Here is a 25560-nt window from a genome sequence, read left to right on the forward strand (position 1 = left end):
GAAAATTAGCGTACTGAGCTCAAGCAGCATGAATGAACTATTCCCCACTGAAAACAATGATTTGATAAAATAACAGTGCTATTACAAAGCACCACTTTACGGTAAAGCTACAACAAAGACAACAAAAGTAACTACGCAATAAGCCACGATAGGCAAAGGTATGTCAATGTATCTGAACAGAGAGGATGTGGATGAGTCTGCTGTGAACCTTCTGCTGTAAGACGTAAGTGAGAGAACCATTGGTGGAAAGAGAGTTAAGGTCCTTATTGCCCAGGTATGCCCATGACTTGTTTAGCAAGTGGTAAAGTTGCATTATTCAGCTGCGCTCATTGGCCATAGGGTAATAGGTGATTGACATTCTGCACGTGGCTAATTGATATAGTAAAAGTGACATGACACTGTGCTGTTGATGAGAACATATCGACAACGGATATAAATTCCTGCTGCGCCCATGGAAAGGAAACAATGTGAATATGTCATGCTTACGGGAGGAAGGAGCAAGCCATTCAGACTGCCTTACTGATTGAACCTACTCTATCAACCTCATTACCCACCAGCCACACTGTCTCTATTTTTCAGGATCTTAGTGCACACAGAAAACTGCACTTAACAAACTTAACCTATTTACCTGTTTGTGCAAACTCATGATGCATTTGTCAAAAACTGCAACTGTTGCGTTTTTCTAAAAACTGCAACTGTTGTGTTTTTCTTTTTCTTGAGGTGAAGAAAAAGGCATTAGGCCCTTAAGCAGAGGTCGTAATGTTGAGTTGTGTGGTTTTTAATGGAAATGCCCAGCGCTGTTGTCAGGGTTCGAGACACATCACCTTGAACTTCCGCCAGGCTGGCTCCCATGATGCATTGCGGTGTCAGGGAAGCGTTGTAAGAAGTGGATCTTCACACTGAAATGTTCCGGCTGAGGAGGCATGCCGGGGCCATGCTGAGTGCACTCTGTCCCTGTCCTCACTTAATGTCTTCCATCTTTCTTCTGGGGATCCATTAAACAGCGTGGAGAAATGTTTTTTTTATTTTTATTTTTTTAACATAGCCATTTAAGTCGCTAAGCTTAAAGTCCTCAACCTGCTCAGCAGCCTCTAACCTGGAATCATGAATCATCTCTTATGACTTCATACTATTGTGCGTGTGGGTGTCCATGAGTGGGCATGGTTATGTGAATGTGAGCACATTCATAGATATTGAATTCCACTCTCTTGGAAAACCTTTTTAAATAATAGATCCCACTGGGCACAGATGGCAATTCAATGTCTATTCCATGTTGGTTCAACGTCACTTCATTGAAACGACGTGGAAACAACATTGATTAAACCAGTGTACCCAATGAGATCCTTCCGGATATTATATTGAATGTTTTCCAACTGAAAACTCTGTCGATCAACATCATTTCTAATAGAAAATAAAAGCATCTCCTGTCTGTGCTGCGTTCAAGCAGAGAGGAAGACATGTTCTGGTTTACCTTTCATTATTCATCAAGCGGAGAAGAGCTAGGCTGCCTACCCTCCAGAACGCATAGGTGCTGATAAAGTGTTGGCATGACTCCACAACACTGTTGTCTACTTGAAGATGAGCCTAAGTCAACCAGTTGGGATCCACAATGTACCCTGCCTCCCCCCCATGCTGTTGAAATAGACTTTAGAGTAGTGAGATATAATAAAGCTCCCCAAAGACAAACATGGCTTGTAAGGGATCACACATCCTCTACTGCTCTGTAAACACCATTCAAAAGACGACGTTCAGTTGGATTCATTTTTTCCTCTGTGTTTCTCTCTTACACTGTGTGAAACATCCCCCTGAAATGCAGTTACCACGTTCAGATAGATTCTAACTCATTAGAGATTCTGAGTGAAATTGACTCACACAGGTGCTGTCTCCTGTAGCTGGAAGGCAGGCTGGGGTCATCATAGAACAGAACTGTTTCATGTCTCTTAATGATGGAAAGTCTACAGTAGGTGAGTCAGTGGTAAACCTATCATAGTGTTCCTGGTTTACTTAGACCATGTACTGGCCATCGGTAGGTGCATACAGATTCTATACACACACTCATGATTCTGTCGAGCTGCACTGATATTCTCTTTACAAAGTTTCTCTGAGGACCCTGTGTAATCCAAAAATGTTTCATCTAAGACCAAGTTGCTCTTTCATACTTGGGAATTTATTGCATTCTGTGAAGCATCTTTAGGGGATTGGGCTCCACATTGATTAACTAATCCAATTTTTATAAGAGTGGAAACAAGCAAAGATGATTGGGAATCGCCTGATTCATTTAAAGAATGAATATGTATGCTTGATAGTAGGAGATTAATACCACTCCTGATGAAAACCAACAGCAGTACACCATAGGCGTATATTGTCTTACATTATGTATGTATTCTATAACCTAATACTGTGCTAATTTCTAAGCAGCATATTTGACCGATACTTCTGTTGAACCTTGTTCCTATTTGGGCCGCATAGTGTAAAAATAGAACACCAACCAATACCACAACTAGCTACTCCACACAGTGTATGTAATTGGGTATTGTCTGTATGTGTGTTTACTGACCAATGCCATTTACTGACCAGGGGACTCGGACTATCCCTTTCACTATACATGTCAGCCTTGATCACTGTTTGACCTCTTGTCTAACTGCTACTCCAGTACAGCACTGACCACTGATACACAGCACTAAAACACAAATAAGGAAAGGTTATACACCCAGTATCAGCCCCCATGACATAATCTCTACTTGTCCTGATGTCTCTCTAACTAAAGTCTGTGGTGACACAGAAAGGAGAGGCTGGTGACACTGCTGCCTGGTACAAGGGGAAAATGTACACCTGCCACCCCCCCACTCCCATCTCACCCCCCTCTGGCCCTGGATGATAACTGGCATCTAATTTCTGACTAGCCCGTTCCATTGTCCCATAGCAGCCACTGATCTGGCTTATCAGTCTTACCACTCAGGGAGACTGACAGCCAATCCATGCCCTCGCTCCCCTGTGGTGACAGGAGAATATGCCCGCCGTCCAAATGATAATGATATTAACAGTGATGGCTGAGACATGGAGGTCTGTCCAACCCAGGGCCAGGCTGGGCTCTCTATCAGGGCTGTGCTGTGTCTCACTGAAGGCTGCCATACGTGTGTCAGGGATTAGAACTGGGCTGCATGATTGCTCCACTAGCTCAGAGATATCTGTTTGTCTGGGAATGTCTGTCTGTAGCTGGGGTGGAATGGTCTATGTCTGTGTGAGAGAAGAGAGTGATAGAGAGGAGGCAGGAGGGATTCTGGGGTTAGGACCACTTCAAATGCCTTCGTTGTTTCTGCCTGAATCCTTTGTGCTGACAAAGATATCCAAATACATCAGATTTGCTATTGTCCTTGGGTATAACCTATCAAGGTAGATAAGAGAGTCAATACATTTGGCGTAGCCTTCCCTTTCTCTATCATATTCAGACAAGAGAAGCCATTTGGCATGAGAGTCCATTGGTCATGGTAGGAGACCATGGGGTGTATAACAATTATTTTAAATAATTGTGTATGAAGAGATGTGCAATCCATGGATCTCATCATGTCATTTAGATGTTGAGATGAATAGGTAACCTCTCATTCTACCAGACTCTCAGACAGACATAAAGGGGTGCTTAAGCTAAACAAAATGTGTTTTAGCACCACAATTGTCACAGAACACATCAACTTTGTTTACATAGCACAGATGACAAGAACATCCACTTGGATATAATGTCCTCCAAAATGGGACGCATTAGCTCATCACACCATTGACGTAGCCACGGACGCTAAAAGTGAATTGAATCCCATTGTGACGCATGGGGGGGACATGATTTGGCAGGCGGACAGTATGCGGCATGATAGGACCTCCTGAAAATGGCTCGAGTGTATGAACACTTGAGTGGATTGTTCGTCCTTCAGGTCTGAAGCATGGAGAGGAGAACAGAAGACACCTCTTCAGGGAGCACTGAAGGGTCCCCATTCAAATAGCTCATAGCCTTTTGGTTTCTCTAGTTTTCAAATACAGACCTATCACCAACAACTTAGTCATTCTGTACCATTTCATGAAGTTACACATTTTATTTGGATGATACCACAAGTTCACATTTCAAGGGATGTGACTAAGCATCTCTACAGGCTATCCATTCGTAAAATGAGTAATGTATATGTAAGCATCCAACATTGTTGGACTGTAATAGACCTTTCTGGACCTTTCTGGACCTTTCATCATCCAGTCAGTATGCCTTTTCCCTTTGTCACAAAGCATGGAACATTGAGGGCCATTTGCGTGTTGTTATCTTCGGTATGTCATCTCCGGTTTCATTCAGTTAAATATTGTAGTTGCTGTTATTGCCTTAAACCATAGCTGATCCTTATCTGACATTCAAAATATAACAGTTTTTCAGCAAGTGGATAGTCAATAAGCTTTATTTCTGAACTTTGTTCTAACATAATTTACATACTCTGTGCCTAGAGGGTGTTTAGACTAAATCTCAAACTAAATCATATTAAGGTTGTTGTCTTCCCTCCATGTTGTCACTCATTTAGTGGAGCTCTTAAGGGCATTCCCACTGAGCACTTTTACACTACATGGTGGCAAACTGTAGCCAGTGGTGTAAAGTACTTATGTAAAAATACTTTAAAATACTACTTAAGTAGTTTCTGGGGTATCTGTGCTTTACTTTACTATTTATATTTTTGACTACTTTTACCTCACTACATTCCTAAAGAAAGTATATCATTATTACTCCATTCAAAGATAGAGGTGAAGGGTAGAAGAGAAGTGAGTGAATGAGGAGAGAGCGAAAGAGAGAGAGGGGGCCAAAGGAGAGAGTTGAAGAGAAAGGAGAGGAAAGAAAGGACCTGAGCCTAACTCATCATGCTGGCCTCATCTCAGATGAGTAGACTTGAAACTTCTCAGATTAAGTTTCAAGTCTACTGCAGCGCCATCTCTTGACTGGCTGCATCACCGCTTGGTATGGTAACTGCTTGGCATCCGGCGACAAGGTGCTACAGAGGGTGGGGCCAATATCCCTGCCTTCCATGACCTCTATACCAGGCGGTGTCAGAGGAAGGCCCAGAAAATTGACTCTAGCCACCCAAGCCATAGACTGTTCACTCTGCTACTGCACGGCAAGTACTGGAGCACCAAGTCTGTGATCAAAAGGCCCCTGAACAGCTTCTACCCCAAAACCATAAGTCAGCTGAACAGTTAATCACATTGCTACCCAGGCTATTTGCCTTGACCATTTCTTTGCACTGACTCTCTTGCACTGACGCTATACACACATACACTTGACTCTGTCCACACACACACACACACACACACACACACACACACACACACACACACACACACACACACACACACACACACACACACACACACACACACACACACACACACACACACACGCTACTCTGTTTATCTATCCTTATTGCCTAGTCACTTTTACCCCTACCTACATGTACATATTACCTCAACTACCTTGTGCAGAGCCAATGTGCAGGGGTACAACATCTCCTTTTATACAATATAGTTAATGTGTTACTATTTTACATTTTTCTTTGCTAATTTTCTTACTTTTTAAATCTGCATTGTTGGGAAAGGGCTGGTAACTAAGCATTTCACAGTAAAGTCTGCACCTGTTGTATTTGTCGCATGTGACAAATAAAATGGATTTGATTTGAAGTGAAGTGAGAGTAGAAAGGCTGCATTTTAGCTCCAGTCCCTAGGAACGGTTGACACTCTTTCACTAGACGTGACTTTCTAGCAGTGGTGTAAAGAACTGAAGTAAAAGTACTTTAAAGTCATTTTTTTTGGTACCTGCACTTTACTATTTATATTTTTGACTACTTTTAATTCACTACGTTCCTGAAGAAAATATTGTTGGTTTTACTCCACACATTTTCCTCGACACCCAAAAGTACTTGTTACATTTTGAATGCTTAGCAGGACAGAAATGGTCCAATTCATACGCTTATCAAGAGAACATCCCTGGTCACCCCTACTGCCTCTGATCTGGTGACTCACTAAACACAAATGCTTTGTTTCTGAATGTTGGTGTGTGTCCCTGGCTAACCGTAAATTTAAAAAACACTAACAATTGTGCCATACTGGTTTGCTTAATATAAGGAATTTAAAAATAAGTATTAAAATTATAAATGAAGTATATTTTAAACCCAATACTTTTAGACTTTCACTGAACTAGTATTTTACTGGGTGACTTTCACTTTTACTTAAGTCATTTTCTATTAAGTCATTTTCTATCATTTCTATTATCTTTACTTTTACTCAAGTATGACAATTGGGTACTTTTTCCACCACTGCCTTTAGAAGGATTTGAGTAGGGTCGCAAAGGGAAAGTATATTACCTTTAAACTTTCTAAACGACCAGTACCTTTGGAATTTATCAGATGGCCTTATTATCACTGGCCCTCTGTGTGACCATATCACATGTCAAATGTATAGAATAATAAAATAAGATGATTTTAAAATAAAAAATTGAATGACAAAGCTGTAAAACAAGGTCATATCTACAGTTGAAGTCAGAAGTTTACATTCACTTAGGTTGGAGTCATTAAAACTCGTTTTTCAACCACTCCACAAACTTCTTGTTAACAAACTATAGTTTTGGCAAGTCGGTTAGGACATCTACTTTGTGCATGACACAAGTCATTTTTCCAACAATTGTTTACAGACAGATTATTTCACTGTATCACAAATCCAGTGGGTCAGAAGTTTACATACACTAAGTTGAATGTGCCTTAAAACAGCTTTGAAAGTTCCAGAATATGATGTCATGGCTTTAGAAGCTTCTGATAGGCTAATTGACTGCATTTGAGTCAATTGGAGGTGTACCTGTGGATGTATTTCAAGGCCTACCTTCAAACGCAGTACCTCCTTACTTGACATCATGGGAAAATCAAAAGAAATCAGCCAAGACCGCAGAAAAAAGTTGTAGACCTCCACAAGGCTGGTTCATCCTTGGGAGCAATTTCCAAATGCCTGAAGGTACCACATTCATCTGTACAAACAGTAGTACGCAAGTATAAACACCATGGGACTACGCAGCCATCATACCGCTCAGGAAGGAGAAGGGTTCTGTCTCCTAGAAATGAACGTACTTTAGTGCGAAAAGTGCAAATCAATCCCTGAACAACAGCAAAGGACCTTGAAGATGCTGGAGGAAACAGGTATAAAAGTATCTATATCCACAGTAAAACGAGTCCTATAACGACATAACCTGAAAGGTCACTCAGCAAGGAAGAAGCCGCTGCTCCAAAACCGCCATAAATAAGCCAGACTACGGTTTGCAACTGCACATGGGGACGAATATCGTACTTTTTGGAGAAATTTCCTCTGGTCTGATGAAAAAAAGAGAACTGTTTGGCCATAATGAACATCGTTATGTTTGGAGGAAAAAGGTGGATGCTTGCAAGCCGAAGAACACCATCCAAACCATGAAGCACGGGGGTGGCAGCATTATGTTGCGGGGGTGCTTTTCTGCAGGAGGGAATGGTGCACTTCAAAATTGATGGCATCATAAGGGTGGAAATTTATGTGGATATATTGAAGCAACTTCTCAAGACAACATTCAGGAAGTTAAAGCTTGGTCGCAAATGGGTCTTCCAAATGGACAATGACCCCAAGCATACTTCCAAAGTTGTGACAAAATGGCTTAAGGACAACAAAGTCAAGGTAATGGAGTGGCCATCACAAAGCCCTGACCTCAATCCTATAGAAAATGTGTGGGCAGAACTGAAAAAGCGTGTGCGAGCAAGGAGGCCGACACACCTGACTCAATTCACCCAACTTATTGTGGGAAGCTTGTGGAAGGCTACCCAAAATGTTTGACCCATGTTAAACAATTTAAAGGCAATGCCACCAAATACTAATTGAGTGTATGTAAACTTCTGACCCACTGGGAATGTGATGAAAGAAATAAAAGCTGAAATAAATAATTCTCTACTATTATTCTGACATTTCATTCTTAAAATAAGTGGTGATCCTAACTGACCTAAGAAAGTGAATGTTTACTAGGATTAAATGTCAGGAATTGTGAAAAACTGAGTTTAAATGTATTTGGCTAAGGTGTATGTAAACGTCAGACTTCAACTGTATGTACCATCAACTCAGTGAGTACCAAGTGTTTATTTTTAGGGTTTCAGCATGAAATATCCTATTGTTTTTACGCACTTATTTGTTTTACTATGTCAATATATCTTTGTTGTAAATGTTTTGCTGCAAGACAATACTTGAGAAAATAAGTCAATAGTTGGAAGAGGTACAGAGTTCATTGTTGATTAGATGCTTTTTTCATTAATTTGGCTATTTTCTCTTGAACAATATGGTCTATCCACTAGAAACTCATGAACACAGATTAAAAAAGGAATACATTTTTAAAAAGTTATTCAAGTATGAAATACCAAAGTTACCATAAATTGCCATATATTACCTGTTAATTACCAAAATGACCAAAGATTCCGGTATGAGGGCACAAGGCGAGACCCAGATGCAGACACAGGAGGCAGAGGGTTTGAGTCTTTGATATTTATTAATAATCCAAAAGGGGTAGGCAAGAGAACGGCCGTGAACAGGCAAAAGGTCAAAACCGGTTCAGAGGTACAGTGGGGCAGGCAGGCTCGAGGTCAGGGCAGGCAGAATGGTCCAGAAAACAGGCAAGGGTCAAAACCGAGAGGACTAGCGAAAGAGAATAGAAAAGGCAGGAGAACGGCAAAAACCACGCTGGTTGACTTGGAACATACAAGACAATCTGGCACAGACAGACAGAAAACACAGGTTTAAATACCCAGGGGATAATGAGGAAGATGGGTGACACCTGGAGGAGGTGGAGACGAGCACAAGGACAGGTGAAACAGATCAGGGTGTGACATCAGGTAACCTTGGTAAATTAGCGGTAGCTTTGCAACCCTAGTTGTGTGATGTAGAACTTCTTCTTTGTGTGCCTGTCTTTTCCATGAGGTTAAGGAAAGAGTTGGCAGTAGTTTGTACATCATTTTCTCAAATAGGGCTATCTTCTGTATACCACTTCTACCTTGTCACAACACAACGGATTGGCTCAAACGCATTAAAAAGGAAAGAAAGTCCACAAATGAACTTTCAACAAGACACACCTGTTAATTGAAATACATTCCAGGTGACTACCTCATGAAGCTGGTTGAGAGAATGCCAAGAGTTTGCAAAGTTGTCATCAAGGCAAAGGGTGGCTACTTTGAAGAATCTAAAATCTAAAATGTATTTTGATTTGTTTAAAACTTTTTGGGTTACTACATGATTCCATTTGTGTTATTTCATAGTTTTGATGTCTTCACTATTATTCTACAATGTTGAAAAATAAAGAAAAACCGTTGAATGAGTAGGTGTGTCCAAACTTTTGGCTGGTACTGTATGTGTGCGGTGTGTTTGTGGACGTGGATGTGCTGTAGGGGTGGTTGGGAGTCAGTGGTGTTAAGAGTGAGGATAGGTTATTATTGAGCAGTATTTCTAAAGCAGGTATATTGTTCAGAGTATAAAGTACAGCTTGTAAATGTTTGATGTTTGGCTACAGTATATGATGTAGTGTCGTTGAGAATAGATGTTATTTCACTCTCTAGATAAATGCAATGGCTTGAGCCAATTTAACTGTGTTAACTTAATCACATTTGAAAGGCAATGGCAGTTTTATGTGCCATATGTTCAGCTGAAGTGTATCTATGGGAACAGCTTGAGCTGGAGCTCTTCAAATGTAATAATAGTGCAGGTATGCTCATTAACTTCCTTGGCCCATGTATGTAGGAGAGAGATTGTGTGTGTGTGTGTGTGTGTGTGTGTGTGTGTGTGTGTGTGTGTGTGTGTGTGTGTGTGTGTGTGTGTGTGTGTGTGTGTGTGTGTGTGTGTGTGTGTGCACATGTGAGTGAGTCTGCGCACAAACTATTTTAGGTGTTCATTCTGTCTGAAGGATGCACATCAATCAGATGAGATAAGCAGCTTTCATAAGCAAGCTGACTGGGTAAGAGAGAGAACTGCTGAAAGATTAATAAGATTTTTATTTTGCGCCTGGGAATAATGATATTTTAGCATGTAGGATAATATTTTCTCTCAACGTACTGCTACCTACCCAGATGTGAATAAGAAGCATGCACTGTTCAAATGAATCATCCTATCAAAAGTAGTGTATCAAACTAGAGTAATAACGATACAAGTTCAAGCATAGGATCTTTCTTTGGGGGCTTTTCAATTGTTTTTTGTGAAGTCAGGTCAGATGATGCCAGCCAGCAGAAAGAGAAAGAACAACACTGTCTGTAGAAAGACGTACTGTCCCTTTAAGAGTCTACACCTCTGCTGTGATGTCACAGCTCCTTCGGGGAATAGTGTTGTCTCCTCAGGGACTAAAGTGACATGGCACTGTGTGTTTGCTGTCAGCTCAATCTATGATGCCACAGAGATGTCACAAAGCACTTTCCATTAGGACAAATGAACAGCTGCTCTGCTGTACTCTCTCCCTGCATGGCTGTCTCTCTGTCAGACCAACCAAATCAAACCACATTTAAATTCACACGCCATTCTGTCTGACTGTCCGGGACCACTGTAAGTTTATCTCTCTTTTCTGTGGTCTGTCAGATGATGGGGGGATGGTGGGCTGCCGAGTAGGAGGGGTGGTTGAGGTGTAAAAAGATGAGTATGATGACTGTGTGACGGTACAGTTTTTTATCACTGTGAGCAGAAAGTGGGAGAGAGAGATCTTCTTTCTCCTCTTCACTCCACTTATTAACGTTTATGCAGGATGAGCATCCAATCGCCATATCCTATCCACATGTGGAGAGGAAGGCCAGGGACAGACAGACAGACAGGCAGTGGTCATTGACAGCACATAGAGTGGATATCTCAACAAAGGCAATACATTCAGGGTCGTTGGCTTCCAACAGGCTCATAGTGCCAGCTGGCGTAGAATGATTGGAAAAGTTGAAAAGAAATAGGAAGTCATTTCCAAAGTGGTGTTAATGAGGTTTGATATTGACCCCCTGCTCCAATTATATCCCCATATTAGATCAATATGCATTGTCAGCAACAAGTGGGAAATGCACAGAGAGATATGCCAGGCCATTTTCATAGTGAACAAGAAGTATGCATTGTATGATGGCCCTAAAGACAATCTCTGCCCACTGGACACAGACATCAGTTCAACGTTTAGTTTTTGAAAAGAATTGAGGTTAAAATTTGGGTGAAAGAAATACGAAATTCCCTTACGTTGATTCCTTTTTTCAAATTCAATCAGTTTTCCACATTGATTCAACGTCATCACATTGATTTTCTTTGTTGCGATGACGTGGAAACAACGTTGAGTCAGCCCATTTTTGCTCAGTGGGTGGATTTCAGAGTGGCTGCTTCCTCCCTCCTTCATCTGTTGATGGTCTGTTGAACTACAGTTGTGTCAGGTTACAGGACATTGTTATTGTGATCTGTCAAACTGTTATCAGCAGGTCAACTCAATGGGATCATCCAGTCAGCTGATATGAGTCCCAATATGACAGCTGGTGAATGTATGGCTCTAATCCCTAGCAGGCGGCTAAGTTAAATCAGAGGGTGTATGTGTTTCTCCTCTGGCCTGCACTGAACTGCCCTGGTTTGGCCTCTACTGACCTGGTCATCCCTTCACTGTGTGTTAACAGAGCTCCCTTGCTCTATAATTGGTTCTGGGGCTGGCTCTGGGTCTGTTTGTCTCTCTCTCCGATATACACAAGAACACACACACACACACCACAAGAACACAAAACAAGAACCCAGGGTCACGCACACGCACGTGCACACACACACCCTGTCTGTGTGTGTATGACACACCAGGGCCAGTCTGAGTTAGTGGTTATTTCCCTCATCCTCTCACACCACTGGTTACTTTGTGTCCTCAGAGGTATTGGGGTCTTATCAGTAGCAGGGCAGGGGCTCAGTGGTAACGGGCGACAGAGATTGAATACATCCTTCTGACCGCATGGCTGCTTGAGATGATTAAATGAAACCCGAATGGCCAGTGATCTTTCTCTCTGTGTGTGTGTGTGTGTGTGTTTGCTTTTAACAATTTGTCCTCCTCAAATCTTTCAATGCACCTTGAAGAAGGACCCCAAAAACCTGTTTACTATTCGTAGAGGCCGTTTCAAAGTATCACTGGAGGAGTGTGGCTATCCATTTACTCCTGCAACAAAATCACCACACTATTTAAGCAGAAGAATATTCAAGGCAGCTCATTATTAGAATTCTTCAGGGATCCCTGATCAGTGGGACATCCGTGATTCCGTGCTCTGTCTGTGGTAATGGCTTTTGTGGGTTGTCTTATGCCTGTGGAATGGGCATGTTCCCTCTCCGCGGTGCACCGCACAGCCGCAGCGCTACGATCCACAGGGGTTCTTGGGGAGGGAGGGAGGCTGAGGTCTGGTCTGCAGCTACAGCAGCCTGCTATCCTGCTAATCAGCGTGTAAGTAGTGTGTAACTGTTGTAATCACAGGGGGAAAGCAGCCATAGAACAGGATGTCATGGTGCTTAGCAACAGGCCATGTTCCCTCCCATTGAGGATGCCGTTTGAGGTTTAACATTAGAATAGGGTTTGTAAACTAGCTGTGTTACCCCAGGTATATTTTTCTTTCCCTCTTCTTCTCTGTTTCTTTTTCTTCCTTTCTCTCCTTTAGAAGAACATTTTGCTGCTGTCCTCTGTAGCCTAAATGACTGAGTTGTGTAAAGTTTGCTTTTGAAAGGGCTCTGTTCCAACAACCAATGCATGGTGTTGGGAAGAGCGAGCGGTAATCTGTGACCCAAAATACCATCCTGACAGAAAACACCATCATCTGGAACACAGCACTGTCTTTAAACAGGGCGTTGTGTGCCTGATAGATTACTCTGTAAACTGTGATACAATAATGGTCCTGACAGAGAGAGAGGGAATTGCTTTCGGCTAGATGCATTAAGGCTCCTAGAGTATTCCTCTGCTTCACAATGCACACTACAACAAAGTGGCTGCCAAGCAGAATACATTCCTGATATGAATCAGATTAAGGGTTCTCTACAACAATAGGGTAGGAGTGACAATGAGAAACAAATGGAGATTCCGTGGGAAGGGCATAGGATAGAGCTCACTTGCATGCATGCACGTCTGTATTTCTTTCTTTCCACACAAACTAGTTTTTGTTGGTTGAGTCCTGCTGACTTACATATAAAAAATGGATAGCTGCTGCTGCTTCACTCCAGATAGCATCAGTGCTGCTTCACTCCAGATAGCCTCAGTGCTGCTTCAGCCGGACAGCCTCAGTGCTGCTTCAGCCCGGACAATCTCAGTGCTGCTTCAGCCCGGACAATCTCAGTGCTGCTTCACTCCAGATAGCCTCAGTGCTGCTTCACTCCAGATAGCCTCAGTGCTGCTTCACTCCAGATAGCCTCAGTGCTGCTTCACTCCAGATAGCCTCAGTGCTGCTTCAGCCCGGACAGTCTCAGTGCTGCTTCCCCCTGGACAATCTCAGTGCTGCTTCACCCTGGACAGCCTCAGTACAGCCCCCCTTAACCTGGCATTCACAGACACATAGTCTGCATCCCAAATGGCACCTTTTGTACCCTGGTCAAAAGTAGTGCACTATAAAGGGAATAGGGTGGGGATCACTTGATGATGATTATGGTTTTACACCAATGTCACAACATACACTGAGTGTACAAAACATTAAGAACACCTTCCTAATATTTAGTTGTTAAAGGTGTTAAAAGCGTTCCACAGGGATGATGGCCCATGTTGACTACAATGCTTTCCACAGTTGTGTCAATTTGATTGGATGTCCGTTGGGTGGTGGACTATTCTTGATACACATGGGAAACTGTTGAGCGTGAAATACCAGCATTGCAGTTCTTGACACAAACTGGTGTGCCTGGAACCTACTACCATACCCCATTCAAAGGCACTTACATATTTTGTCTTGCCCATTCACCCGCTGAAAGGCACACATACACAATCCATGTCTCAATTGTCTGAAGGCTTAAAACATCTTCTCTAACCTGCCTTCTTCTACATGATTGAAGTGGATTTAACAAGTGACATCAATAAGGGATCATACTGGTCAGTCACCTGGTCAGTTCTAATTTTAATTTGGGACACAGTGTCAGTGCCCCCTGACCACATATACTCTAGACACGAGTCAAAAAAGTGAATGCAAAAAAGGTCAATGCAGATACTCCAGCTAGCTATTTGGTTAACGATTTAACAAACTATTTAGCAGTCTTATGGCTTGTGGGTAGAAGCTGTTCAGGGTCCTGTTGGTTCCAGATTTGGTACAACGGTACAGCTTGCCGTGCGGTAGCAGAGAGAACAGTCTGACTTGGGTGGCTGGAGTATTTGAACATTTTTAGGGCCTTCCTCTGACACCGCCTGGTGTAGAGGTCCTAGATAGCATGGAGCTCGGCCTCATGATGTACTGGGCCGTACGCACTACTCTCAGTAATGCCTTGCGGTCGGATGCCAAGCAGTTGCCATACCAAGCAGTGATGCAGCCAGTTAAGATGCTCTCAATGGTGCAGCTGTATAACATTTTGAGGATCTGAGGGCCCATGCCAAATCTTTTCAGCCTCCTGAGCGTGAAGAGGCGTTGTGTTGCCCTCTTCACGACTGTGTTGGTGTGTGTGAATCATGATAGAGCCTTCGTGATGTGGACACTTGAAGCTCTTGAACCGCTCCAGAGAGAGGAGGGAGAGGAGTTTGACAGTGGATTCAACTCAATTGCACTTGAGAGATGTAAATGATGTAAGTGAGATAAAACGTTATGCTTTTAATAGCCTCTAGATGTGAGTCACATTCGAGAGGAGCGGGATTCAGACTGGGCAACCTATCTTGTGAAACACCATACTCTATTCCTCACTTGTCAGTCCCAAGTCCACTGAGGTGATGATGATGATGTTAATGATAAAATACCTTGGTTTTTTAACCTAAAATCAAGGTTAAATCACTGTCCAACTGAAAGGCTGAACATGTTACTACAGTAAGTAACAATTTGTTGAATGATTTGAATGAACATTCCAAGATGTTATGGTGAACCCACAAGCAGTTACCACAAAGTAAATGGAATGTCTTAGTTAACTTTAGCTTACTTTTGCAAACTATTTCCCTTGTTGAACGTATGTCTGCTATCTGTATGTGTGTTGACCAGTAATGTCTGTGTGTCTTGTTCCAGGCCATTGAATAGAAACCACTTGTTTATAATAAATGTGTGATAACCAGTGATGTCTCTATGTGTCCAGTTCAATACCTCTATAATGACACAAGTGTTGACCAGTCTCATCCCTCTGTCTCTCTCTGTCCCTCCAGTTCCAGGCCAATGTGGACGAGGGCTCCACAGGTGTGGCGGTCAACCTGACGGTGGATGACAGAGATGACCCGGCGACGGGGGCGTGGCGAGCCATTTACTCCATCATCAACGGTGACCCCACTCAGAACTTCGAAATCCAAACCAACCCCGACAACAACGAGGGCATGCTCTCTGTTGTCAAGGTAACCACAGGGCCCTAAAGTTCTCTCAATTGACCCTTTGCTAAGCCCTGCCCCAGAATTTTGGGCAACCAATTCCAGCGCTCCTGTGGATAGCAACTGTCGTCGAGTCCAACACCTCAGATAAGCTTATGTTTAAAACCCATGGATCCGATGAGGGAAATGGAAAAACTGAGAGTTTTCATTAAAAAAATACATGATTTAAATGGCTAAATAATTGAACAGTGCAACAGGGGCACTCACAACTATGTAGGATGTTTACCCCTAAAGTAATTTACTAAGCTAGCAGACTGAATTTCAATATCTACCATTCATGAAAGCAATCTGTTCCAGTTTTCATGGTGTATTTCTGAGTCTTTCCCATTGTCCCTCTCAACTTAGATTGATCACCAATATAGCCAATGAAAGCCAAGGATCTGGAGATGAAAATGAAAATGATTAGTGTATCATGTTGATTTTGATTGGTCCAAAGTGTAGAAACACCTCCAAATGTTGCCATCTCCCAATGCCAAAAATGGGAGAGCTACAACCAAGAACGGCGCAATCTAAACTAGTAATGGTCATAACAAACTAGCATTCTTATTTCATCAACACTGTTAAGTACAAGCATTATATTATAGTTATAATATAGGTTGTAATATTGTAGAGAATACACTAATGAATAATTGTATGTGATTTACAATGGCATAGTGCAAAGAAAACTACTTTTTGACATTCATTTATTAGCAAAAATTGACCAATTTCCCCCCTACATTCTAGAGCATTGAGTGAACACCCTAAATACTATGACACCTGAAATACAGAGCCCGTTGAAGTCTTTTTTGATTCCGAAATTATACTATTGTTGCATTGCTTGATTGCTAGCTGATTCGTTTTCTCTGAATGTATGTTGCCTTCAGAAAGTATTCATATTCAGCCCTTGACTTATTCCACATTTTATTGTGTTGCAGCCTGAATTCAAAATGAATTACACACATATTTTTCTCTCACCCATCTACAAACAGTAACCGTAATGACAAAGTAAAAACTTGTTTTTAGAAATGTTTGAATTTTTTGGGGAAAATGAAATGAAGAAATATCTAATTTACATAAGTATTCACACCGTGTTAGATTCACATTTGGCAGTGATTACAGCTGTTGATTCTTTCTGGGTAAGTCTCTGCAACATTTGCCCATTATTCTTTTCAAAATTCTTCAAGCTCTGTCAAATTGATTGTTGATCATTGCTAGACAACAATTATCAGGTCTTGCCATAGATTTCAATTACATTTAAGTCAAAACCATAACTCAGCCATTCAGGAACATTCACTGTCTTCTTGATAAGCAACTCCAATGTACATTTGGCTTTGTGTTTTAGTTTTTAAGCAGACAGAACCGGGTTTTCCTCTGGGATTTTGCCTGTGCTTAGCTCCATTTTATCCTGAAAAATCCACAGTCCTTAAAGATTACAAGCATACCCATGACATGATGCAGCCACCGCTATGCTTAAAAATATAGAGAGTGGTACTCAGTAATGTTGTATTGGATTTGCACCAAAGATAACACTTTCTATTCAGGACAAAAAATTTATCACTTTGCCACATTTTTGCAGTATTACTTTATTTCCTTGTTGCAAACAGGATGCATGTTTTGGAATACTTTTATTCTGAACAGGTGTCCTTCTTTTCACTCTGTTAATTATACTGAACCAAAATATAAACACAACATGTAACAATTTCAACGATTTTACAGAGTTACAGTTCATATAAGGACATCAGTCAATTGAAATACATTTATTTGGCCATTATCTATGGACTTCACATGACTGTGAATACAGATATACATATACAAAAAAGGTAGGGGTATAGATCAGAATCCCAGTCAGTATCTGGTGTTACCACCATTTTCATTATGCAGCGTGACACATTTCCTTTGCATAGAGTTGATTGGGCTGTTGATTGTGGCCTGTGGAATGTTGTCCCACTCCTCTTCAAAGGTTGTGCAAAGTTGCTGGATATTGACAGGAACTGGAACACGCTGTCGTATACATCAATCCAGAGCATCCCAAACATGCTCAGTGGGTGACATGTCTGGTGAGTATGTAGGCTATGGAAGAACTGGGGCATTTTCAGCTTCCAGGAATTGTGTACAACGACATGGGGTCATGCAGTATCATGCTGAAACATGAGGTGATGGCGGCGGATGAATAGTACGACAATGGGCCTCAGGATCTTGTCATGGTATCTCTGTGCATTCAAATTGCCATCAATCAATTTCAATTGTGTTCGTTGTCCGTAGCTCATGCCTGCCAATACCATAACCCTACCGACACCATGGGGCATTCTGTTCACAACGTTGACATCACCAAACCGCTCACCCACGCGATGACATACACATGGTCTGCGGTTGTGAGGACTATTGAACATACTGCCAAATTCTCTAAAACGACTTTGGAGGCAGCTTATGGTAGAGAATTGAATCAATTATCTGGCAACAGCTCTGCTGGACATTCCTGCAATCAGCATGCCAATTGCACGCTCCCTCAAATCTTGAGACATCTGTGGCATTGTGTTGTGTGATAAAACTGCACATTTTAGAGTGGCCTTTTATTGTCCCAAGCACAAGGTGCACATGTGTTCTGATCATGCTGTTTAGCTTCTTGAAATTCCACACCTGTCAGGTGGATAGATGGTCTTGTCAAAGGAGAAATGCCCACTAAAAGGGATGTGAATAAATGTATGCACAACATTTGAGAGAAATGGACGTTTTCTGAGTATGTAACATTGGGACCAACACTTTAAATGTTGCATTTATATTTTTGTTCAGAGTAGGTTTGTTTGTGGAGTAATTACAATGGTGTTGTTCCATCCTCAGTTGTGTTCTATCACAGCCATTAAACTCGGTAATTGTTTTAAAGTCACTACTGGAATCATGGTGAAATCCCTGAGTGGCAACTGAGTTAGGAGGGACACCTGTATCTTTGTTGTAGCTGGGTGTATTGATAAACCATCCAAAGTGTAATTAATATCTTCACCAGGGATATTCAGTGTCTGCTTTTTTAGAAATAATTTACCCATCTAATAATAGGTGCCCTTCTTTGTGAGGCATTATAAAACCTCCCTGGTCTTTGTGGTTGAATCTGTGTTTGACATTCACCGCTCTATTGAGGGACCTTGCAGATAATTGTATGTGTGGGGTACAGAGATCAGGTAGTCATTCAAAAATCATGTTAAACACTATTACTGCACACAGAGTGAGTCCATGCAACTTATGTAACTTGTTAAGCAACATTTTTACTCCTGAATTTATTTAGGCCTGTCATAAAAAAGCGGCTGAATACTTATTGACTCAAGACATTTTAGCTTTTCATTCATTTTGTATTAATTCGTGGAACATAAAAATAAAAATAAACATAATTCCACTTTGACATTATGGGGTATTGTGTGTATGCCAGTGACAATTTAATCCATTTTAAATTCAGTCTGTAACACAACAAAATGTGGAAAAGGTCAAGGGGTGTGAATAATTTCTGTAGGAACCCTCTATTGGCGAGCTAGTGTAAATTGGCTATATTAGGAATATAATTCTCTCATCTACTGGTGACATCAGCAAACAGTTTGAGAGCACTGTTAGCTCCAAAAATGGTTAATAGCTTTGAATTCATACCCAGTGCATTCAGAGCCTCCCATGTGTAGAAAAGCACTGCTTTCACAAGCCCCATGTCGGCATAAAGAGGGTCTACAGGTAAGTCTCTAGCATAAACACACGGGGAGCTATTCAAAATTCAAAATGACATAACGTGTGACATTCAATTGACTCTTTAAGAACAAACACACTTTGACAGCTTTGTGATTGTATAAAAAAAAACAATACTCTCAGTTAGTATTAGATATAATGTCACGGCCCCGCTCGCCTTGGGGGAAAACATTCCATGGTTACCTTGGTTACCCTATTGGCTCACAGAAAAAACTTGACCTTTTTAAGTAAAGTACAACATGTCTAAAAATGGATGGGGTCAATTGAAAATAATGGACCTACATTTACAGTCTCTTCACTCTGTCCAGCTTGGTAACAGTCATCGCGACAAAAGCTAGACAGTCAGGGATCATCAGAAATTCCAAAAGCAATGCATTGTTGCAGATTTTGATGGCAAGGAAATATATTAGTATTTAAGTGCAGTCTGTGAACACCGATTGTGGCCCCTGGGGGAAAATGAGTTTCACACCCCTGCTATAGTGGTTTGAAAGGGGAATTGGGCTTCCCTGGAAAATGTTAGACCAAGGTTGCAATAGTATAGGGGGCCGGGCTTATCAAAGGGTCAAATATCTCTCAATTATCTCTCAAATGACTCTCCTATCTCTCTCAATCCTCTTAATGATGAATGAGCTAAAACATGTATTGTTTGTGGTATCATTACACAACGGGTAGGTCTAATCTTGAATGCTGATTGGTTAAAACCGCATTCCAGCTGGTGTCCCTTCCACAAGTTACCACCAGCTAAATCTATGACGTTAAAATGCCTATTTACTCTGTTCCATCTGACTGCACAATCCACTGTCTCATCAGCCCGGCCAGGCAATGTATAAACTTGATCTCCACTATAAAAAGCATCTAGACATTATCTCCCATTTCTTTTAGACTAACATTTAGTTTAACAGAGATTTGTATAAACCTTAATGTCTGTCTCTCTGACATTTGCAACATTGTTTCAATATTCAAATTCGATCTCCAGCTGTCCCATAGTAATGAACGTGTCGGGACGAGACAGACAGGCAGGCAGTGTCTCTCAGCCGGTCGAAATCATGAATCAGCTGGCATCATTTTTATGGATATATACAAAGAAATTCAATTGAAAAAAAGGTCAAACGGAACGCAGCAAATTGGCAGCTTTCCAGCTTCAGTTTGAAGTGATTGTGTTCCTGTAACTGTGTTGTTGACTAGCTCCTCTGAACAACAGTGTCCTGAAGAGAGAGCACATTCTCTATGCCAGGCAAAATCGCACCTCATTAGCTCATTGTTATGGATGAATCTAAATAAATGTCACTAGAAAAAACCTTAAACAAATGCAAATGCAGTTACTTTTCTGTTATTCTGTCTGAATTTTTTGTTTTGACGTGACTGTAAGTTAGCCGTAGTTGACTAGCTAGCAAGCAAGGGATAAGAACGTTGCCAACCAGTTTGGCAATGGAACATTTAGAATGAACGACTGGGTTGTTTCCATAGATACAGAACAAAAAGACTGAACGACTGGGTCACTTCTCTAGCAACCCTAGATTTGCGTCGGGACTATATCTTGTGGAAGGATGAAAATGTGCTTTTAATGAAAATATGTCAATCATTATTTGAATATGTTGGTAACCCGTTGTATTAAAGTGATAATGCCCTCAAAGTCGGTGTGTGGAGGTTATATTGGCACGGTCTTGGGCCTAACAACACCCGTGCCAATATATCCCCCAAACACAGGCTTCTCGGGCATTATCACTTAATTATAACAGGCAGGGTGGATGGTGATATTTCTACACAATCTGGCCTATTCACTGGAGATATGAACATACAGGTTGCACACTAAAGATCCTATAACACTCATTGCTTTTATTGCTCTCATTATTCCAATAAATCCATACAAGTTAGCAAAATATATAGGATACAGGACTACAGAATAGCTGTAACCTTACTAACATTTTATATTTTTTCTCTAGCACACTGCAGTTTGGCTCTTTCCTCAGTTTGCTGCTGTCCTCCATTTTCCCACTTTTTCTTAAAAAATGTTCTCTCCCCTTCACCTCTTTGTTGCTGTCCTAACGGTCTTATCATCCATTGTCTCCCTTCTGTTCCTTACATGTTTTCTCTTCTCACCTCCTTCACTTCTTTCCTCTCCCCCCAGCCTCTGGACTATGAGAGTGTAGTGTTCCACACTCTGCTGATCAAGGTGGAGAACGAGGACCCCCTGGTGCCAGATGTGGGCTACGGCTCCAGCTCTACGGCCACCGTACACATCACCGTCCTGGACGTCAACGAGGGGCCCGTCTTCTTTCCTGACCCCCTCCAGGTCACTAAGATGGAGAACATCCCTCTGGGCAGTTTTGTGGCCTTGCTCAACGCCACCGACCCAGACGTTCTCCAATCACAGAGCATCAGGTGAGTGATGAGGTCATCAACCTCCGGCCAGGTGTCCTGGCTTTGGTTGTAACCTGAATGTCATCTCATGGATATTGAGGTCCACACTGACTGTCAGCTTGACAACAATGAGCTGTGTGCAGGTCTGTTTATGTGCAGTAAATCTCATAAGGCTTTGATTCCACAGATGTTCCTCACAGTTATTGATTGAAAGTTGTCAAGGGGGACAATCAGGGTTCAACTTAGTTTGACAAACAACAATGATGTACAATGAATTTGTTCTTACCCTTTTAATCTTTATCCTCACTCACCTTCAGAGTTTGTCTATGGTGTTGAAAGAAAGAGATTCTTCACAGTGAGCTCCTCTATGTTAGTGTGACAAGGTGATTTAACAAAGACAACACATCGGAAGCCATGACAGCACACCTCTTGGTTTCCAGACATCTCACCATCTGTTCTGGCTCACACCTCTCTCCATCCCTCAATCCCTCAGTTGTCCCTCCCTGTCTGTCACCAGACACACTATTAATGGACATCTTATACATGTCAGCAAACCGCCGTCGCATAAAACTGCCTGTCTGGCTGTCAACTTTTTGTAAACACTCAAATTATTCCTCTGTCACCTGGGTGGCCTATTACTATAGAGGTGTGTTCAGGTCAACTGTTTTCACCCCAGTCAAATCATACCTGGCCCACTTTAGAGCCTCATTAACTTTAACTATGTGTAACACTCTAATCATTCCCACACTGTCTGTCTCGGAGGTCCATTACTTTTTGCTGTGTGTAACAGTCAAATCGTTCCCTGGCAGCCCTGGAGAGCCATTAGGTGAACTTCTCTTGCTTTGCAAGAGGGGAAAGTCGTGATTGCTTTATGGGCTTTTAGCACAGATTTATGCTCAATTTGGGATGCTCCAGTTAGCGAATGGTTGGTGTTACATAATATTTAAAAGAGTTTTATGTAAATATATCAGGCCATAAATGACCCCTGAAATAAAACGCAGCAGATGATGACATTACAGCTACTATATGATTATTGTTTCTTGTAGTTTATGAGCAGTAAAACCTCCTCACTGTATTACAGCCAAATGCAATAGGTTGGCTTTACTGTATGTCGCCTGAGTAGGATTTTGCTAAACTCTGGGTTTGAATTATTCTCACTGTCCTGGTTTTGGTATTACCCTGTGTGTAACGAGTGCGCTGAGAGTCGGGAAGCAAGTTCGGGGAGTGAGTGTTTTAATAAATAAACATAACATAATACAAACCAAGAACCTCGAACAATGCACAGACATGAAACAGAAACAATGACGCCTGGGGAAGGAACCAAAGGGAGTGACATATATAGGGAAGGTAATCAGGGAGGTGATGGAGTCCAGGTGAGTCTGACTATGCGCAGGTGCACGTAACGATGGTTACAGGTGTGCGCCATAATGAGCAGCCTGGCGACCGAGAGGCTGGAGAGGGAGCACACGTCACACTCTGGATATGGGCCTAAATATGCATGTTTGGTGAAAAAGACCAACAAGCAGTAATGGTTCTTTCCATCCCCTCATTTCTTCTGAAGAGTTCTGATGTTGTTGGACCCTCTTTTCCTCCATTAATTCCTCTCCTTTTAGTCAATATTTATTTATCCTCTATTTCCTTCTTCAGATGAGGCACTCATGCCCTTTTCTTTCATTATCATTCAAAAACAGCTGATCCTCTTCCACATTTCACCTCTCCATCATATCCTCTCCTCATTTGCGCTCTCTGTTCAATATCACTGGTACTTGATCTTTCTCTATTCTATGCCATCCTTCCAACAGATGAAAGTTATTAAATATTATTTTATTCACTATAGGATTACATGTGTCCTCCACTTCTTTGCTCTCATCCCTGAGTTAAATCCTGTCTTTTTCTCTCTGTTCCATGCACATATATAAAGGTTCAGGGGATTTGATGTGTACTGTGTGGTGAGTGTGTTCTGGATGTTAGTGCAGACTTTGGGAGTGTCCTATGATCCTGTTATACAGGTCATTGTGATTTATTCATATAAAGGGGGTTCTTTGAAGAACCCTACAAGAAGAACCCTACACCCTTCGAGGGTTCTAGGTAAAACCATATAAAGGGGGTTCTTTGAAGAACCCTTTGAAGAACCCCTTTTCAGAGGGTTCTATCTAGAACCCTCTATGTAGGGTTCTTCAAAGAACCCCCTTTATATGGTTTTACCTAGAACCCTCGAAGGGTTCTGTCCAGAACCGTCTATAAAGGGTTCTACCGAGAACCCTTTTATCTTTGGATGGTTCTTACTAAACTCAGAAAAAAAATAAACGTCCTTTCACTGTCAACTGCGTTTATTTTCACTGAGAACTCAACGAGCTGGTTTGAGCCACAGCATTTTATAGCAAAGTCCATCCTCCTTCAGTCTACATGACACACAACACATGGTTCTCCATCTACATTGCTTAATGTTTAGGGTTTTAGGCTGGGTTTCTGTATAGCACTTTGTGACATCAGCTGATGGGTTTTATACATACATTTTATTGATTGCTTGATTGGAATGGGTCACAAGGTTAAGAATTGTATGAAGATACTTAGAATTCACAGCAGACAGTATCTGCTGTACAAACAGTTAGCATTGTGTAGAGACCAGTGTCTGCCCCCTCAACTCCATACTGGAGCCATCTCCCCCAATAACATGCTCTGGAATGCGGTATCCCCAAAGACATCGTAAATCTCCTGTCAGTGTTGAATCTCCCAGAGGCCAACTTTCAGTTCACACAGACACAATAGAGTTATAAGAACCCTCTATTCTGTTGCGTAAAACCATTTGATGCAATAAAAGTAATATAACATAATCTTGTCATTTCCAACATACCCACCAGCCTTATTAAAATGTAGTTCTTTATGACAGTACATTACATACTGTATATCATAAGGTCTTTCTTTGAGGGCCTAGTTATACCCTAACATAGTGGTGTTAGGAATCTCCTGGTTGGGATGTATAATTCCAATTGGATCCAGCCAGAGTTAGGATATCCAACAAGTGGAATCGTTATTCACCCACCACCTACATTCAGAATGACCAGCCAGGGTATGGAAGATTGAATACCGAGAATACCTCAATCTAAACTGGAACAACCATCTCTATAACGGGTGCAATACATCCAATTACTAACAGATTGGATTCGTTTAGACAACTGTATGTTATTTATCTTTGTGTGGCATAACATTTGTCAACCAATCAATGTACATGCAAAAACACATAGAGTTTTACAGTCAAACGAGCATGCTGGGAAATATTATATATGGTTCTATGTAGAACCCATCTTGCCTTCCAAATAATTATTCTTTGAATTCTTCCCTTTCTTCCAAAAACTGTTCTTAGGATGTTAAAAGTCCTAGCTAGAACAATTTGACTTAAAAAAAGAAAAGAAATTTGACTTACAAAGAACTCTTGTCTTCCAAAAAGTGTTGTTCTGATCAAAATGATTCTTGGTAGAACCCTATCCCTCTGCAAATAACCTGTTTGGAACCCTTTTTTCTAAGAGTGCACTTACCTATGGCATAGTCATCTTACAAGTGGCCTGCTTCTTACTACCTCACTCTCTTCCTCTCTCTTGTATCTGTTTCTCTCTGTATTCATCCCTCTCTATCTCTCTTTCTGGCTCTTTTATGTCTTTTGATCACCTTTTGCCAGTGAAACGGATTTTGAAGTGCCATAGCCTTAACCTAAGGCCAGAGGAGAATGAGGACAGGGGAAGACTTTGGGAGCTGGAGATGGGGAAAGAGTATATAGAGAGCAGTGACAGAGAAAAATGGGGAGAAGGCAGCTCATCCATGTTCCGAGTTCCTACTAGTTGTTCTCTCCACTATTCTAAGCAGGAATGACTGAAAGTTGACTAATTTGAAAAATAATCAAAGAAGGCTGATGAACTACTAATACGTCTATTCAGATAGTATGTGCAAAGACT

General features: G+C 41.5%; 1 protein-coding gene across 1 annotated transcript in view; it reads left to right on the forward strand.

Annotated features, from left to right (window-relative positions):
• Positions 1–25560, forward strand: part of LOC135508828 (cadherin-13-like) — a 529634-nt gene that overhangs the window by 446501 nt on the left and 57573 nt on the right. The window contains exons 9-10 of the mRNA XM_064929038.1: positions 15335–15517; positions 21378–21631. Of these exons, the coding sequence (XP_064785110.1) occupies positions 15335–15517; positions 21378–21631 (437 nt within the window). The remainder of the gene's footprint in view (positions 1–15334; positions 15518–21377; positions 21632–25560) is intronic.

Source organism: Oncorhynchus masou, chromosome 22, assembly GCF_036934945.1.
Source record: "Oncorhynchus masou masou isolate Uvic2021 chromosome 22, UVic_Omas_1.1, whole genome shotgun sequence".
Lineage (NCBI taxonomy): Eukaryota > Metazoa > Chordata > Actinopteri > Salmoniformes > Salmonidae > Oncorhynchus > Oncorhynchus masou.